The sequence below is a fragment of the Myotis daubentonii genome, chromosome 4 (genome assembly GCF_963259705.1).
Source record: "Myotis daubentonii chromosome 4, mMyoDau2.1, whole genome shotgun sequence".
NCBI lineage: Eukaryota > Metazoa > Chordata > Mammalia > Chiroptera > Vespertilionidae > Myotis > Myotis daubentonii.
Window position 1 is genome coordinate 111,266,448 of NC_081843.1, and position 15,975 is coordinate 111,282,422.

The window sequence follows — 15,975 nt, forward strand, 5'->3', positions numbered from 1 at the left end:
AAATGGTTATATCAGGTAATGGGATTATGAGTGGTTTGGTTTTTTAGCTCCCTCTTTGTATTTTGCGATGTTTACAAAGTTTCTGCCTTAAGTATGTATTAGTTTTTGTAGGGAAAACAGCAATTTTCTCGTAAGCAGCCACCTACTTAAATAAAAGATGTCCACCTTTTAAAAAGACACTTTGTTCTGAGAACGTCATCATGTAGTGCTGTGTTCTGAATATCAGTGACTTCGTTTGCCTCTCTTCTACACCCAACGCACTCGGTGATTCCTTGTAGAGTTGATTGCATTGCTCTCTGTCTTGTAATACAGCTGTTTATGCTATGTCTGTCTCCGCCACTGTAAGTTCCTTGAGATCATCGTCATGCCTGATAGAGTATCTTAAACACGGTGAGCCTCAAAGAGTTTCTAGAACCTTGAACCTGTCACTCTGACCTTTGCAAATCCATTCTCCTTAATGATGATCTTTCTTTCTCAGCTGCTATAAAATACTGACATTTTAGTGGCAAAGAAAGTAGAGGTCTTAACGAAGTATGAACGGAAGAAAACCTTAAGAACTTTACAAAGCCAGACAATATATCTGTTTATTTTCGATAGAAAGTTTGAACTTGATTTTTTTTAGGATTTCATGTTTACAATAGCAATATACTATATACGGCAGCCCTATAAATGAACTTGCTTTATTTTACTTATTATTTTCCATGTATATGGTTTATAATACATATAGTTGTATATACAAAATATAAAACTATGCTTTAGATTCTCATTCTAAAGTTTATGCTTTAGATTTATATTTTAAAGTTTAGAATATTAATCCTTTTGTACTTTTCATTAATTAAAACATTACTTCCTTTTTATTTGAAATTTATAATGCTTTGCTAAGCATTATAAAAAACTTTTATTTTAATAAAAACTATTTTATTTTAATTAAAGATTTGAAATGGTTGGAACATTTTCTACATTAAAATTATGATTTATATTCTTGGGTGTTTTTGTTTCTACTGAACAACCAACTGCCTTTTCCAAGTTAAGCTTGCCACTAGAAATAAAAACACACACACACGCTATTCACTTTCTTTTCATTGATCCTCATGTACCTGGGAACCACTGCATATTCAAATTAATGAATTTACATTCTTATTAAGAATTCCAAGCATGACTGAGCAACAGTATGTCAGACACCTTTCAGATACAGAAGAGATGCTTCTAACTCAGCAGGCCCCTCTAAGCCTCACTGACACGTTACAGACAGTAAGAGGATTGGGGTCCTAATCTCAGAGGGATGGCTTTGAGCTATCAAGATAACTGCTAAATTCTTCTTATTTTAATCAGACCAAAAAAGTCAGCTACACAAAAAGGAAAGAATGAATAAAGAAACCTTCATATCAGTAAGCACCATTCCTTTGTATGTAGTGCAGAATATTGGTGGTATTGCAACGGAGAAAAAATTGCATGATTTTATATGGTCAATTCATTGTTGCTTTTCAAGAATGAAGATAATAAATACCATTTAATTGAATTTTGAATTGCAGAAGCAATTCTACCCCCAATTTGGAGCAGGTTATAATACTTTGAAAAAGCAATTCTTATTCTTTTCTTATCTCCATTACTCAAATGCTCCAAGGCTCCTGTTTCTGCAACCAGGAGGTGATCACTTTGAAATGTCTAGTAATTCTGTACTTGTAGCCACCACCACAGTCTTAGCCCACAAGCGTACTTCCTAGGAAAATAACGTATCACAATGATTTCACTTCTGTCTCCAGGTATTATTAGAGTAGGGAGAGGGACAGAATTTGCTAACAATTTTTTAACATTCTGTAAGAGTTCATTATCAATTTAGATTTTATAATCTGTAGAATTTGCCTCAGTATTCAATTTCATGATTCTAAAGACGGCCTATTCTGTTAATGACCTAATTGTCACTTACATTTATGAGAGGAAACAGAACTATGTAGCACAGCTCATCCTGCCACCACGCATTTCTAGCAGTCAGCGCTCTCCCGTGCACTGCCTCCTACCCTATTAGTGCGGACACTGACATCTACTGGTGAGTTCCATGCGAGACTGTTAGAACCCAAATCGCACAGAAACAGACCCACTCTCCTAGACTTAATTTTTTCTAAATATTTTTTTTCTTACAGTGAAGAAAAACAATGTTTTTATGACACCAACTCTTGTGCAAAGGAGTGTTGACATGAACAGTGCAGAACAAAGTATGTAGTTTCTCTATTACGAAAACCTCAGAAATTACATTTTACCATCTATATTTTAATCTGAGTGTGTGTGTGTGTGTGTGCGTGCGTGTGTGTGTGTGTGTGTGTGTGTGTGTTGGGGGGATGGAGGTAAGGCTGAGTGACAAAACGTGAAAGAGTGTATTTAATAAGCCAGGTCCCATGGCCAAAATAAGTACTTACTGGGTAAAATCTTGGCTGGAAGTAAGTACTAAGCAATTCACTGGCTATTTTTACTTTGATTATTTAATCATAATCATTAAATTAGTCAAAAAATATGGAGGAAGAAGTATTTCATTCACTTAAGATATGTTGACTCTTTAATTCTGTTCCATTAAGGTCCTTTGAAACATTCTGAACATGTCCTAAGACCTGCTATTTTGCAGCCACCTCGAGCTCAAAGTTGTGAAAAAGTAAGACACCATGCATTGGAACACTGCAAGACTAAAGAACAAACAAAAAATAAGGTAAGAAAACTCTGCCGTGGTAGGACTGACCACAGTCCCTCATCTGTCCGTTAGTAGGTGGCTGTGGGCCCCACACCAGTCATGAGCATTAGGAGGCATGAGGGGTCGTCTGAGCTTTATGTTGTTGCAGAATCAGCTGCAGAGCTGGAGAACCTGGCCTAGATAGCGAAGAGCCCTCAGTGACCGCATTCCACATGCCCTCTTACCTTGGAGAGCTGTTCCCAGGACCAAGTGTTGTGATCTCTCCGAAGCTGCAAAGCTGAGTCCCACAGGACGGAAAACCTTGCGGTCTTGTTCCCGTGCCCTGAGCCCATGTGAGAATAGGGAAAGCAATGAGGTGCCAGGGGCTGGGAGTCGGAAGTCAAACGTAGCATGGCTTTGCTGGTTTAGGTCACACCAGGGACCCACTCAGATCCCTTTTCATGGATAACAGGAGCAGGGAACTACCTGCACAGTGTAGCTGGGGGTAGAGGTGGGGTGCGGGGGGGGGGCGGGAGTTGGGAAGCCTCTGGAGATGACAAGAATTCTCTCTTCCATTGTGATACGTTATTTTCCTAGGAAGTGGGCTTGTGGGCTAAGGACTGTTGTGGGTGGCTGAATCAGGCTTCATGGGCCTTTTAAAGGACATACTCATTTTGCTCAGGCCATGCAGTCTCTTGCTATAGTTCTAGCTGTTTCCTTCAGAAGCGGGCACTTCAGAGGAATGAGACACAAGATGGAATTTAAGAGTTACTTCCATCAGTCATTTATTTCCAGCTAAACTATTGAGGGTTGGTCCACCTCATTTTGTTTTGTTTTTCCTTACTGAACATAAGGATAGCAACACATGGAGTGTGAAAAATACCAGTGAGTTCATTAATTCAATGAAAAGAAATCAAGTTGGTAGTAATCCTACCTCTGCTACTATCTGTTTGCATTCTTGGAAAAAGCACCCAACCTTCCCTTTCTATTAGTGAAGTGAGGGAGTTCAACTTAGTCAACATTTGCCAACATTTTTATATTTCTAATTCTTTATTTTGGTAAAATATGATTTCATGAGACCCATTGTGAATTAAAAAAAAAACATTTTATTATTTATGCATGGTTTATGATGTGATTTTTAAGTAACATGTTTTAAATTTTAAATCGGTATATTATTAAAAGTTTTCATTTCTAATAATCATCACATATTATTTAAAAGCTTTTATTTATTTACGAAGTGATGCATGTTAATTTTTTAAAAGTTTATAAGAAGTCCTGCCCGGTTTGGCTCAGTGGATAGAGCGTCGGCCTGTGGACTGAAGAGTCCCAGGTTCTATTCTGGTCAGGGGCATGTACCTGGGTTGCGGGCACATCCCCAGTAGGGGGTGTGCAGGAGGCAGCTGATTGATGTTTCTCTCATCGATGTTTCTAACTCTCTATCCTTCTCCCTTCCTCTCTGTAAAAAATCAATAAAATATATTTTTTAAAAAGTTTATAAGAAAAAATATGTGTTGACTAATTTTAAAATGTTATTATATTGCATTTGATTTTGTAACAGCATTACCATAAATTATAGATTAAAATTTTTATTACGTTATGATATCAAAAATAGATCAATATATCCTCTTCGGCATGTTTTTTAAAAATCTTAATTGCGTATTTAAGTAATAAAATATATTTCTTGCATTTTCTTCCTAAGTGATTAAGCATAAGGGAAATTTTCAGGCTATTGTTTGTAAGCATTTCTACTTGAACAACTCATGAAGGTTATGAATAGAACTTACTCTTCATTAGTGAAAAGCCTAATTGGATATGCCCATCATTTTCTATTTAATGATGATCTTTTAACATCTAAAGAATAGCTAAATACTATGTAAGAATTCTGACAAAATATATGTAATTTATAGATCTAGTGAAAATTATTTCTAGGTGAATTTTATAGAACCATTATTTTCATGTTCCTTATTAATTTGTGTATCAAAATCAGAAAAATTTTTAGACATCCTGTCATTAATCAGTGGTCACTTATTGTGTATAATTTAAACCATATATGCCTAATAAAAACTATTTTAAGCAACGTTAAGAGTAAAATCTGTGATTTTGGCTGAGTGATGAATCCTCTGCATGACTGAGTCATGAACATATATTTTGATTGTTGCTAACCAATGATGCATATTCTCTTGATATATATTTCTCAGCTCTCAAATTCTATTATAATAGGGAACTACTCAAAATTATTTCTATTGGTTGATATAAGATTAAAGTAGAAACAGACCCCATCTGTCTTTATTTTATTCATTTATTTGTTTGATGGAAATATTTATTTTTTCATTTTTTTATTTTTATTTATTTCAGAGAGGAAGGGAGAGGGAGAGAGAGATAGAAACATCAATGATGAGAGAGAATTGTTGATTGGCTGCCTCCTGCATGCCTTACACTGGGGATTTTTTTTTTTTTTTTTTTTTAAGATTGGGCTTCATTCTTTTTTTTTTTTTTTTTTTTTAATATATTTTTACTAGAGGCCTGATGCACAAAATTCATGCAAGAGTAGGCCTTCCTTCCCCCGGCTGCCAGCACCAGCTTCCCTCTGGCACCCGGGATCTGGACTTCCCTCTCAGCCCCGGCTTTGTCCGGAAGGTCATCTGGAAGGACATCTGGTCTAATTAGCATATTATGCTTTTATTATTATAGATTGATTTCCGAGAGGAAGGGAGAGATAGAAATATCACTGAGGAGAGAGAATCATTGATCGGCTACGAACTACACACCTCACACTGGGGATTGAGCCTGCAATTCGGGCATGTGCCCCGACCAGAACTCGAACCATGACCTCCTGGTTCATAAGTCAAAGCTCAACTATTGAGCCATGCTGGCCAGGCCCACCCGCCTTTAAAGACATGAACTCCCTACCACATCTCTGGTAGGGGAAGGAAGGTGTCCACAAAACACTGGAGACACTAGATCTGATCTTTCTAGGGTTCCTTCCAGTTCTAAAAGTGCCCACTCCTTCATTTATACATGAACACTTATGTACATATGCACATTTCTGTTAAGTTACCAGTCCAATGTTCCTAGGTGAAGAGATGGAGTTTCCTCCCATAGTGATTGGATGGTGGTGATGGTGAAGCTCTTAGTTGCTTCCAGGGAGTAAATAAACCTGAAAGATAGATTTACTAACCTAGAAATGAGAATTAACTCCACTTAGCTAAAAAAGGAACAAAAGGAGTGGGATTTCTGAAATATTAGGACCAACTGTATAGTCTCTGGTGTCAGACAGACCCAGGTTCAAACATCAGCCCCACTCCTGGTTGTCCAGGCCTAGCCAAGTTATTTGAACGCATTAGGTTAGTTCACACATCTGGGAAATGTGGATAATAAATAATAGGTGTACAAAGTGTATGGAGTTGTTGTGAACAGAAAATGAGATCGTGTACATATAATGCTCAGGGCAATACTTGAATACAGCAAATTTTCAATACATTTAACTGTAACTATTATTTCCTTGTCTGATGCCACCATAGGAAGCAGTTTAAATGAACTTTTTGATGGATTTCTTTTCGTTCAGATTTCCGAGAAGAACTCCTCTTTGCTAAGTGAAAATTTGCCAAGTGCTGGAATTTCAATCCAGCTGTCTACCAACCAGATTCTTTTGGGTGCTGCATCAGTAGGGTGAGTGCTGTTCCTTCATTGTTGCTTTCTTTTATCGTTATAACCATTTACGGAAAATAATTTTCAATACATTTAACTATAACTATTATTTCCTTGTCTGATGCCACCATAGGAAGCAGTTTAAATGAACTTTTTGATGGATTTCTTTTCGTTCAGATTTCTGAGAAGAACTCCTCTTTGCTAAGTGAAAATTTGCCAAGTGCTGGAATTTCAATCCAGCTGTCTACCAACCAGATTCTTTTGGGTGCGGCATCAGTAGGGTGAGTGCTGTTCCTTCATTGTTGCTTTCTTTTATCGTTATAACCATTTACGGAAAATAATTTTCTGACATCATAGAGATAAATTGTCAATATTTCTGTTTGAAAGAAGATTTTATGAAGAACACAGTTTAAAATGATTTTCAAAATGTCTCTAATATTGTAATATCATTAATATTGGAATATTACTGGGCCATAAAAAAGAATGAAATCTTACCATTTGTGAAGCACGGATGAACCTAAAGGGTATTATGCTAAATGAAATAACTCAGTCAGAAAAAGACAAATACCATATGATTTCACCTATGTGTGAAATCTAAAGAACAATATAAATGAATAAACAAAACAGAAACAGATTCATAGTTACAGAGAACAGACCTATGGCTGCCAGAGGGGAGGGGAGTTGGGGGATGGGTGAAAAAGGTGAAGGGATTGAGAAGCACAGATTGGTAGTTACAAATCAGTCATGGGCATGTAAAGCACAGCACAGGGAATACAGTCAATAATATTGTAATAACTATGTGTGGTGCCAGGTGGGTGCTGGAGCTATCAGGAGGATCACTTTGTAAAGTATATTATTGTCTAATTACTGTGCTGTACACCTGAAACTAGTACAAAATAATATTAAATGTAAACTATAACTGAAAAAAAATTTAGTTAAAAATGTAAAAAATAAGTCAATCGTTGATGAAAGGAGGAAAAAGCAATAGTTACAGCAAAAAGAAGCTTTAAACACCCCCCCACACACATAAATAAAATAGCAAATGCTTCTTTCTATTTTTTAGATGTCAACCAAATGAAGATAAGTATTCCTTTAAAAGCTGCAGTTCTGACTTCGTTTTTGGAGAAAACATGGTAGAAAGAGTTTTGGTAAGATTTTGGCAAATGTTTCTCTTATTATGTAGAGAGCTGTCACTTCAAATTTCTGAAGACAAATTAATGAAAACAATGTTACATCGGAGCACACTCTTTAACTCCTGGGTTCAAAGGCTTGTTTTCTTTCTTAACTGGGAAGAGTCCCCTGGGAAGCTAGTTTTCGTTGTTAGAATAATAGACAGGAACCCACAGAGGAAGAGAATTGTATACTTATAACATTATTACTGATGAGAAATGTTAAATAGTTCTTGACTCGCGTTAACCCAAAGGTACCCAAGGAAACCCCAGAATTACCTGCAATAGTTAGATAAGCTCAACTGGTAGTGACATCTTAATATCGTTTTTCAATAGCATTTTTTTTTGGCAATAAGATGATTTTAAAATTGTTTGCCAATTTTTTCTCATTAGCCACAACCTTTCCCTTCAAGGTCTTAGTTTGAAAAGTGTTACTGTAACTTACTTGCGTCTAGCTTTAAGGGGAAAATCACTTGCCCGGGGGAATATGCTTGCCAAGTGGAGACCCGGAACTATCATTACTGCCCTCTTCATTCACTATTGAGAATCCTGCATGAGGCAGTTGTTGCTCTGGCCTCCTTAGGGGATGTCTCTAAGACAGCATCATCTAGGAGGGAGGTGGGGAGGGGAGGACTTATACAGCAACGTGAACGCTATGGAGCAGGTGTGCCTGTGCTGTAATCTAGTCCATCACATTTCATGCTCTTCCCAGCTGTGACCCGGACCAGAATCTTGGCTAAGACAGGCCTCGGTGGCTAGCTTGCCTTGTGGGCTGCTCGTTACAGGGAGGACCCAAGGAGGCTGGCGAGATTTAAAAACCCATGAACGGGCTCAGATTAATAGAAGGACCAACTCATGAGGCCAGTTTATTCCAAGATTTTTAGGGCTTCCACCAATCAGTCACTTTTACGATCTTGTTTATTCCATATCTGCCTCAGGCCAAACCCCAACCCCAAGAGCAGTTGGCATAGCTTTCTAGTTTAGAGGCGTTCTTTGGTCCCTCCCAAAACGAAGGTCAACACCTGCGATCCCAGAGCTGGTGACGCGCACCTTTGCATCTGAACCAGAATGGACCAACTTCCAGAATGAAATTCCAGGCAATATATTTAGGGATATTTACTCCATAACATTCAGTCCTAAATTGGACACCAGATTAGCTTCTGTGAGATGTCACCGACAAAAATAAGGTATTTTATTAGCATTCAACTCAATGTAACAAAGGTATTGTGTTCTTATGATACATAAAGCATTGGTGTCGGTCTTCAGTTTGCCTGCCTACTAGCTATCTGGTGAGCCTTCACAGTATTTTTATGCCTGGGCATCTCCCTAAACCAACCATTTCAGAATCTTTTGGTTGAGGCCAGGTGTCAGGCGATTCTAATATACAGCCAGGCTTGAAAATTGCATGAGACAGAGAGATACCTGTACGAAGGACCTAATCAGGATTGTCAATGTACTTGGAGGAGGCACTTGTGTGCTTTCCTATTGGGCACTTCCCATTTGGTTTACAAAAGAATCTGCACTTCCTCTCTCTTTAAATTGATAACATCCTACAGATAGGAACAATAGAGCAAACTTGTATTTGTCTTCTAGTTAATCCTGTAATCCCGTGGCCTAGTGACTTGGGGGCCCGAATATCCTTCGGACTGGTTAGCTGACCATGTGCTCTTAGAGTTAGCCATTAAGCTTTCTGTGCCTTAAGTTTTATTGTTTGTTTGTTTTTGTCCCTTTGAAATAAATATACTCGTGTCTACCGATTTTAACAGACTATTCTTGATGTCCAGTTAAATATCGTGAGCAAACCTTGAACAGTTTATAAAGGAAATGATATAAACCTGAGAATCATTCCAGTTTTCCCTGTTCTGCAGGGGGCTATACAGGGTCATAAATGGTAGGGAACTACTCAGTCCTTTTCACACAGGCCTTGATTATAACACATGTACAAAGACCCATTGTTGGCAAAAGCTGATGGGAGGAAAATTAAGATTGTTTCTAAGCCCTGGCCGGCTTAGCTCAGTGGATAGAGTGTCAGCCTGCAGACTATCGGGTCCCAGGTTCGATTCCGGCCAAGGGCACATGCCTGGGTTGTGGGCTTGATCCCCAATGGGGGGTGTGCAGGAGGCAGCCAATCAATGATTCTCTCTCATCATGATGTTTCTATCTCTCTTTCCTTCTCCCTTCCTCTCTGAAATCAATAAATATTTTTTTTTTTAAAAAAAGGTTGTTTCTATGAAGATTATCTCTGAGACAGCTCAGTGGGTTCTCTGGATAATTTTATTATTATTAGTTTTAGTTTTTAATCCTCACCACAGGATATGTTCATTGATTTTAGAGAGGAAGGAGTAGAGCAGGGAGGGGAGGCACATCAGTGTGAGAGAGAAACATCGATCGTTTGCCTCCCATACGTGCCCCTACAGGGGATTGAACCTGCAACCTACGTATGTGCCCTGACTAGGAGTTGAACGACTGAGCCACCCAGACAGGGCCATTATTAGGATGATGTTTTAATGCTGTGGATAGAACAGCGGATTGCTGGGCATACTGAAATACCTTGAAGCAGATAATAGTTGCACCTCCTCGTAGGTATCAGGTTAGTCTGGCGGTCCCATGGAACAGCTGTCACCTCCTTTGGGGCCTCTACAACTTCTCACATCGTCCCTGGAACCAGATCCCACCCAAGTAGACTGGTGGTCACTGCGCTCTGCTTCCTGGGGACCAGGACCAAGGTCCTGCAAGGAGAGGGAGCAACTTCCTGTTCAGCACAGAGGTAGCCCAAACAAAAACACAGCAGTTGGTTTTGTTTAAAACAGAAGAACAAAGATATCTTTTGGCTTACTGCAAATATAAGAGGGTAAAATTAAGTAACGCATCTTTCCCCCCACCTAGGGTATGCAAAAACTCACCCAGCCTCACCTTGAAAATGACTCCTATGCCAAGGAAAAGCCATTCAAATACACTCTAAAATTTCCTATCAACTCTCCAAGCTCAAGTAAGAATTGTTTCACTTGTAAAACATTTGGTTTGACTAGTTTATTTCCTGTTTTCCGATGTCATTTGTTTAACACCTACAAAATACAAAAGCAATAGTCCAGTATTTTCAAATTTGTTGGTAAAGAATAAAGCATATACATATGGTTACATGATATAGACGCTTTTTAAAATTTTTGACTAAATACATGGCAAGTCATTAAAGAGATTTTCTTAACCTGAAGAACTTGGGTTTTTGGGAAACACTCATTGTTATAAAAAAGTGGAAGAGATGGACTAGCATTTAATAGGGGCAACAGAGGACGTTCACACTAGAAAAAATGGGGCCTTTTATGTGTTTTCCCCCCTATTTTCTCTTAGGAACAGACACTATTAAAAATATATCCCTGATTGAATCAGCTGCTGCTCTCTCTTCCAAATCATCACCAAAATGCTTGCTGAAGAAAATTGATGTAATAACAGGGGAAGAAGCGGAATATAATGTGTTAAAGGTCTGTATATCATATATTGCTCTTTCTGGTAGCCCTTGCAGATATAAAGTTATCATCAACAGGGACATGTTTTTTTTTAAAAAGGCAGAAGTAAACTTTTCAAGAAAACTGAGTTGCTTAAATAAAAATGTTGGACACTTCCAAAAATTAAAGCAGTATTTTGTTGTATTCTTACATTTGTGCTTATAACTTGCAGGAAAAATGGGTTTACAGCCATTCACATTAGTCCCTTAGGAAGCAGACAGCTCAGGACACTTTCTTTCTTTTCTTTTTTAAATATATTTTATTGATTTTTTTACAGAGGGGAAGGGAGAGGGAGAAGGATAGAGAGTTAGAAACATTGATGAGAGAGAAACATCGATCAGCTGCCTCCTGCACACTCCCCCTACTGGGGATGTGCCCGCAACCCAGGTACATGCCCTTGACTGGAATCGAACCTGGGACCCTTCAGTCTGCAGGCCGACGCTATCCGCTGAGCCAAACCAGCTAGGGCAGAACACTTTCTTAATATAACTTTGACCTCTGTACACTGCTCAACCTGCTTGTACAATCAGTGCCATTATCATAGGATTTAAAATTTTAACTTACACGGAAGGTTTTAAAGTGCTGATAAGATGAATTGATTTTAGTTCTAGAGAGTAAAAGAATTTTGTTTCCCTTTTGAAAGTTTGTAAGTTCTGAATTTCATATAAATCAAAACTTTCACAAATGCGTCTACAGTATCACCGTCGGTTTGAATGTGGTCTAGGTATCAGCCCAGGCATATGAAGTGTAATTACTACAACTTGATCATTTCTCAACAAGGCACGGGTTTCCCTTTGTCTGTCTACATCTGCTCTTCCTCCTTTCCTCTTCTCCTCCCTCACAATCTGCTAATACGTTTACTATATAAGTTTGTTCCAAGCGTAACTTCGGATCAGATTAACCCTAGACTATGGAAGTAATTGTGTCGGGTGAGACCCTTCCCTGATGCTGTATTTTCAACAAGTCATCCAGGTGACTCACAGACACAGTGACATTTGAGAGCCACTGGTATTTTAAATGCCAGTAGGGTACTCTGGTGTCACATCCTAGTTCTCATGCTCTATTCTTTAAAATATTTAAAGCATACAACTATTTCCATCATTGCTTTACCTTCAAATAAATTACACAGCTCAAATAGCATTAAGTTTAATTTAAAAGTTGGTGTTTATATAGATACTAGGGGCCCGGTGCACGAAATTCGTGCACTGGGTGTGTGTGTGTGTGTGGGGGGGAGTGTCCCTCAGCCCAGCCTGCCCCCTCTCACATACTGGGAGGCCTCAGGCGTTGACCCCCATCACCCTCCAATCACAGGATCGGCCCCTTGCCCAGGCCTGACGCCTCTGACAGAGGCATCAGGCCTGGGCAGGGGACCCTCATTTCCCCCCATCACTGGTTCTGCCCCCAGCCCAGGCCTGATGCCTCTGGCCCAGGCATCAGGCCTGGGCAGGGGACCCCCAGACCCCTCCAATTGCTGGCTCTGCCCCTTGCCCAGGCCTGATGCCTCGGCCAGAGGCGTAGACCCCCATCACCCTCCGATCACCTGATCGGCCCCTTGCCCAGGCCTGATGCCTCCCCCCGATCACTGGCTCTGGCCCCCGCCCAGGCCTGAGGCCTCTGGCCCAGGAATCATGCCTGGGCAGGGGACCCCCATCTCCCTCTGATCGCTTGCTCCACCCCCTGCCCAAGCCTGACGCCTCTGACCCAGGCTTCAGGCCTGGGCAAGGGGACCATCATATCCCCCCAATCCCCGGCTCCGCCCCCCGCCCAGGCCTGATGCCTCGGCCAGAGGAGTTGACCCTCATCACCCCCAGCTCCCCGCGGTTGCAGGCTCCACCCCTGCCCAGGCCTAACGCCTCTGGCCTAGGCATCCGGCCCGGGCAGCGGGGACCTGCAGTGGCAGCGGGGGGCGCCGCGATCGCGTGGGCTCTGCCCCTGCCCCTGCAGGACGCCTCTGGCTGAGGCTTCCGGCCCGGGCAGCGGGAACCCGCAGCTGCAGCGGCCCCACGATCGTGGGCTTCGCTTTAGGCCCAGGCAAGGGGCCCCTAGCTCCCGGGACTGCCAGCTTCGACCATGCCCAGCTCCCATCGCTGGCTCCACCCCTACTTCCTGCTATCACTGGCCAGGGCGGAAAAGGCACCTGATTCTCTGATCATGGCTGGGGGGCAGGGCAAAGGTGGCCCCAGGGCCGCCTTTGCCCTGCCCCCCAGCTCTTAGCTCCCCCCTGGGTTTCCGATCACTGTCAGTGGCAGGGGGCTTCTTCCTGCTTTCCCTTTCGCCTCCCTGCATTGTGCCTACATATGCAAATTAACCGCCATCTTGTTGGCAGTTAACTGCCAATCTTAGTTGGCAGTTAACTGCCAATCTTAGTTGGCAGTTAATTTGCATATAGCCCTGATTAGCCAATGAAAAGGGCATCGTCGTACGCCAATTACCATTTTTCTCTTTTATTAGTGAAGATACTGGGTGGGGCAAAAGTAGGTTTACAGTTGTTAATATGGAAAATAATACAATAATTAGTAAGTAATAATATAAGAATAAACTTTATTTCATGTATGTACTCACAACAGTAAACCTACTTTTACCACACCATGTATTGTTAAGTGAAAAAGCAAGATACAGAAAGGAGTATGCTATTCTACCATTTACAGGAAAATAAGGGGGAACATATATATGTATTGTCATATATTGCCGGGGTCCAACCCCAGCGGGTCCAGGGGTCCCCAAAGGTGTGGACGGAGTCGGCGAAGAAGAAATGACACGGGGACAGCGTTCAGTTGATCAGCAGCCTAGCCAGGATCTCTAGCCCGGATCTCCAGAGAGGTTCTGCTTCAGATCTCCAGCGAGGTTCTGTAGCCATGTTCCCTCGCTAGGTTCTCCAGCCAGGTTCTGTCCAGGCTCTCCAGTCAGGTTCAGTGTCCAGGTTCCAGTCAGGTTCTCCTGCCAATCTCTGTAGTCAGGTTCAGTCCAGGATCCCTTGCCATGTTCTCCCGCTAGGCTCTGTCTCTAAGCTCCGAGGCCAGTCCCTCTCCAGGATCCTCCGGCATGTTCTCTCCAGCGAAGTTCTTCTGTCTCTAGGCTCCGTGTAGGTTCTGTCTTCTGAATTCTCTTCTAAGCTCTCTGTTCTAAGTTCTGAGTGTTTCTGTCTTGTTACAACTGTATTTATACCAGTTGATTCAATCCTATCAATCTCTATTACAAAGGTTAGGGCGTTTCTTATCTCCATTCCAGGGAGAAAAGATTATGTAGTTTAAGCATGATTGTTCGTAGTTAAAGGGATTAATTACCTGCCTGGCACTTAGTTGAGGGGTTTTATTCCCTCCCTAACTTCAGGGGAAAATCCCTACCTGGGGAAACAACCTTTCTCAGAGGTGACCTTGGTTAAAACACATAGTGCCAAGAAGGCGAGCAAACATATTAAGAAAAGTATGCCATATATGCCAGGTCCCTTGAAACAGCAAGGATGGACCGGCTCCCGGCAATATATATACATATATATATACTTATATATGGGAGAATTAATATTAGCAATAGTGATTACTGATACAGGAGGTAGAAAGTACAAATGGGAAACTAGGTTTGGGGAGGGATTTCTCACTTTGTACATCTTGCTTTTTAAAAAATATTTATTGTTGAAAGTATTACATAAGTCCTCCCTTTTCTCCCATCTTCTTGATTTTTGATGTTTGAACTATTCAAAACTTGTATATTCATAAAGTTAAATAATCTTTAAGTTTAAATAATATTTTAAAACTGATGTGTAAGTCATTAACAAAGGTTATTCTGGTAAAAGATCAAATAAACAAAAGTATAGAGAGGGATTTGAAGAAACTTTCTATATGTCTCACATTCTAAAATATTGCCCTTCAGGTCAACTGCAAGCTTTTTGTGTTCAACAAAACCACCCGGTCCTGGACTGAAAGGGGCCGGGGAGCGCTGAGGCTGAATGACACAGCTGGCAGTGACCGGGGGGCCTTCCAGTCAAGACTAAGTAAGGGATCCGCTGGTAACGCAGGACGCTATGTCTCAGGGGGAAATTTCCAATACAGGTGCAAACTGTTGTCTGGAGATGTGTCATGAAGTACGTCGAGAAACCAGACTGTTGAAATCAATGTTGTTTCCAGTGTGCCAGAGGAGCTTCCTGGTTAGAGCAGGCCCTTATGTCAGAGGACACCGGTCCCAGTTCTGGCTCCCCCACTGACTACCTGGTGACCTGAGACAAGTCAGTTGCCATTTTGAAATGGGGATAATGGCCCTGGCCAGGAAGCTCAGTTGGTAAGACTGGTCTCCCGATACATCAAGGTTGCAGGTTTGATCCTTGGTTGGGGCACAGAGAAGAAGCAACCAGTGCATGAATAAATACTAGTAAGTGGAATAACAAATTGGTATTTCTTGTTCTCTCTCTCTCTCTCTCTCAAAATCAATAAATGAAAATGTAATAATAGTCCGTCACTTAATGATTGTGAGAATTCAGTGAGATAATAATGCATGTAAAGTACCCATGAAGGAGCCCACCACATACCTAAATAGCAACCCATTATTATTTAAAGAAATATGATACAAATTATTTAAAAAGTGAAAATAGTTTTCCTAAAAAAGAATATCTGCCCTACAATTTACAATGCCATTCAGAGCCTGGTGTGTGGGTTGGGATGAAGGGTCAGTTTCCAAGGAAATAAAGGTGTGTGGTTATTGAATCCTGCAGGCAGAGTGCTGGTTGGAACCTGGAGTCATTCACACTAAGACATCCAAAAGGCACAGTGCCCCTCATTCAGAGGCCCAAACGTAAAGTGAGCCCACGCCGAGATCTGAGTGGGGGATAGGTTTGGTTGACTGGTCAATACTAGCCAGTGAGAGAGCCGTGGAGGAGAAGACCACAAATAGAAGTCGGATCTAAGTGTATGCATGTTTGTTGAGTTTCGGATATCAAGCTCAACAAATGGGTACGGAATAGAATTCAGACTAAGAGAATAGAAACAGTGGTCTTCAGTTCCGTAAT

General features: G+C 41.0%; 1 protein-coding gene across 1 annotated transcript in view; it reads left to right on the plus strand.

Moving 5' to 3' along the window:
• RANBP3L (RAN binding protein 3 like) overlaps nt 1-15,975 on the plus strand; it is a 36,194-nt gene that overhangs the window by 10,678 nt on the left and 9,541 nt on the right. The window contains exons 5-11 of the mRNA XM_059695097.1: nt 2,142-2,213; nt 2,571-2,698; nt 6,225-6,328; nt 7,371-7,455; nt 10,363-10,465; nt 10,825-10,955; nt 14,847-14,967. Coding sequence (XP_059551080.1) covers nt 2,142-2,213; nt 2,571-2,698; nt 6,225-6,328; nt 7,371-7,455; nt 10,363-10,465; nt 10,825-10,955; nt 14,847-14,967 — 744 coding nt within the window. The remainder of the gene's footprint in view (nt 1-2,141; nt 2,214-2,570; nt 2,699-6,224; nt 6,329-7,370; nt 7,456-10,362; nt 10,466-10,824; nt 10,956-14,846; nt 14,968-15,975) is intronic.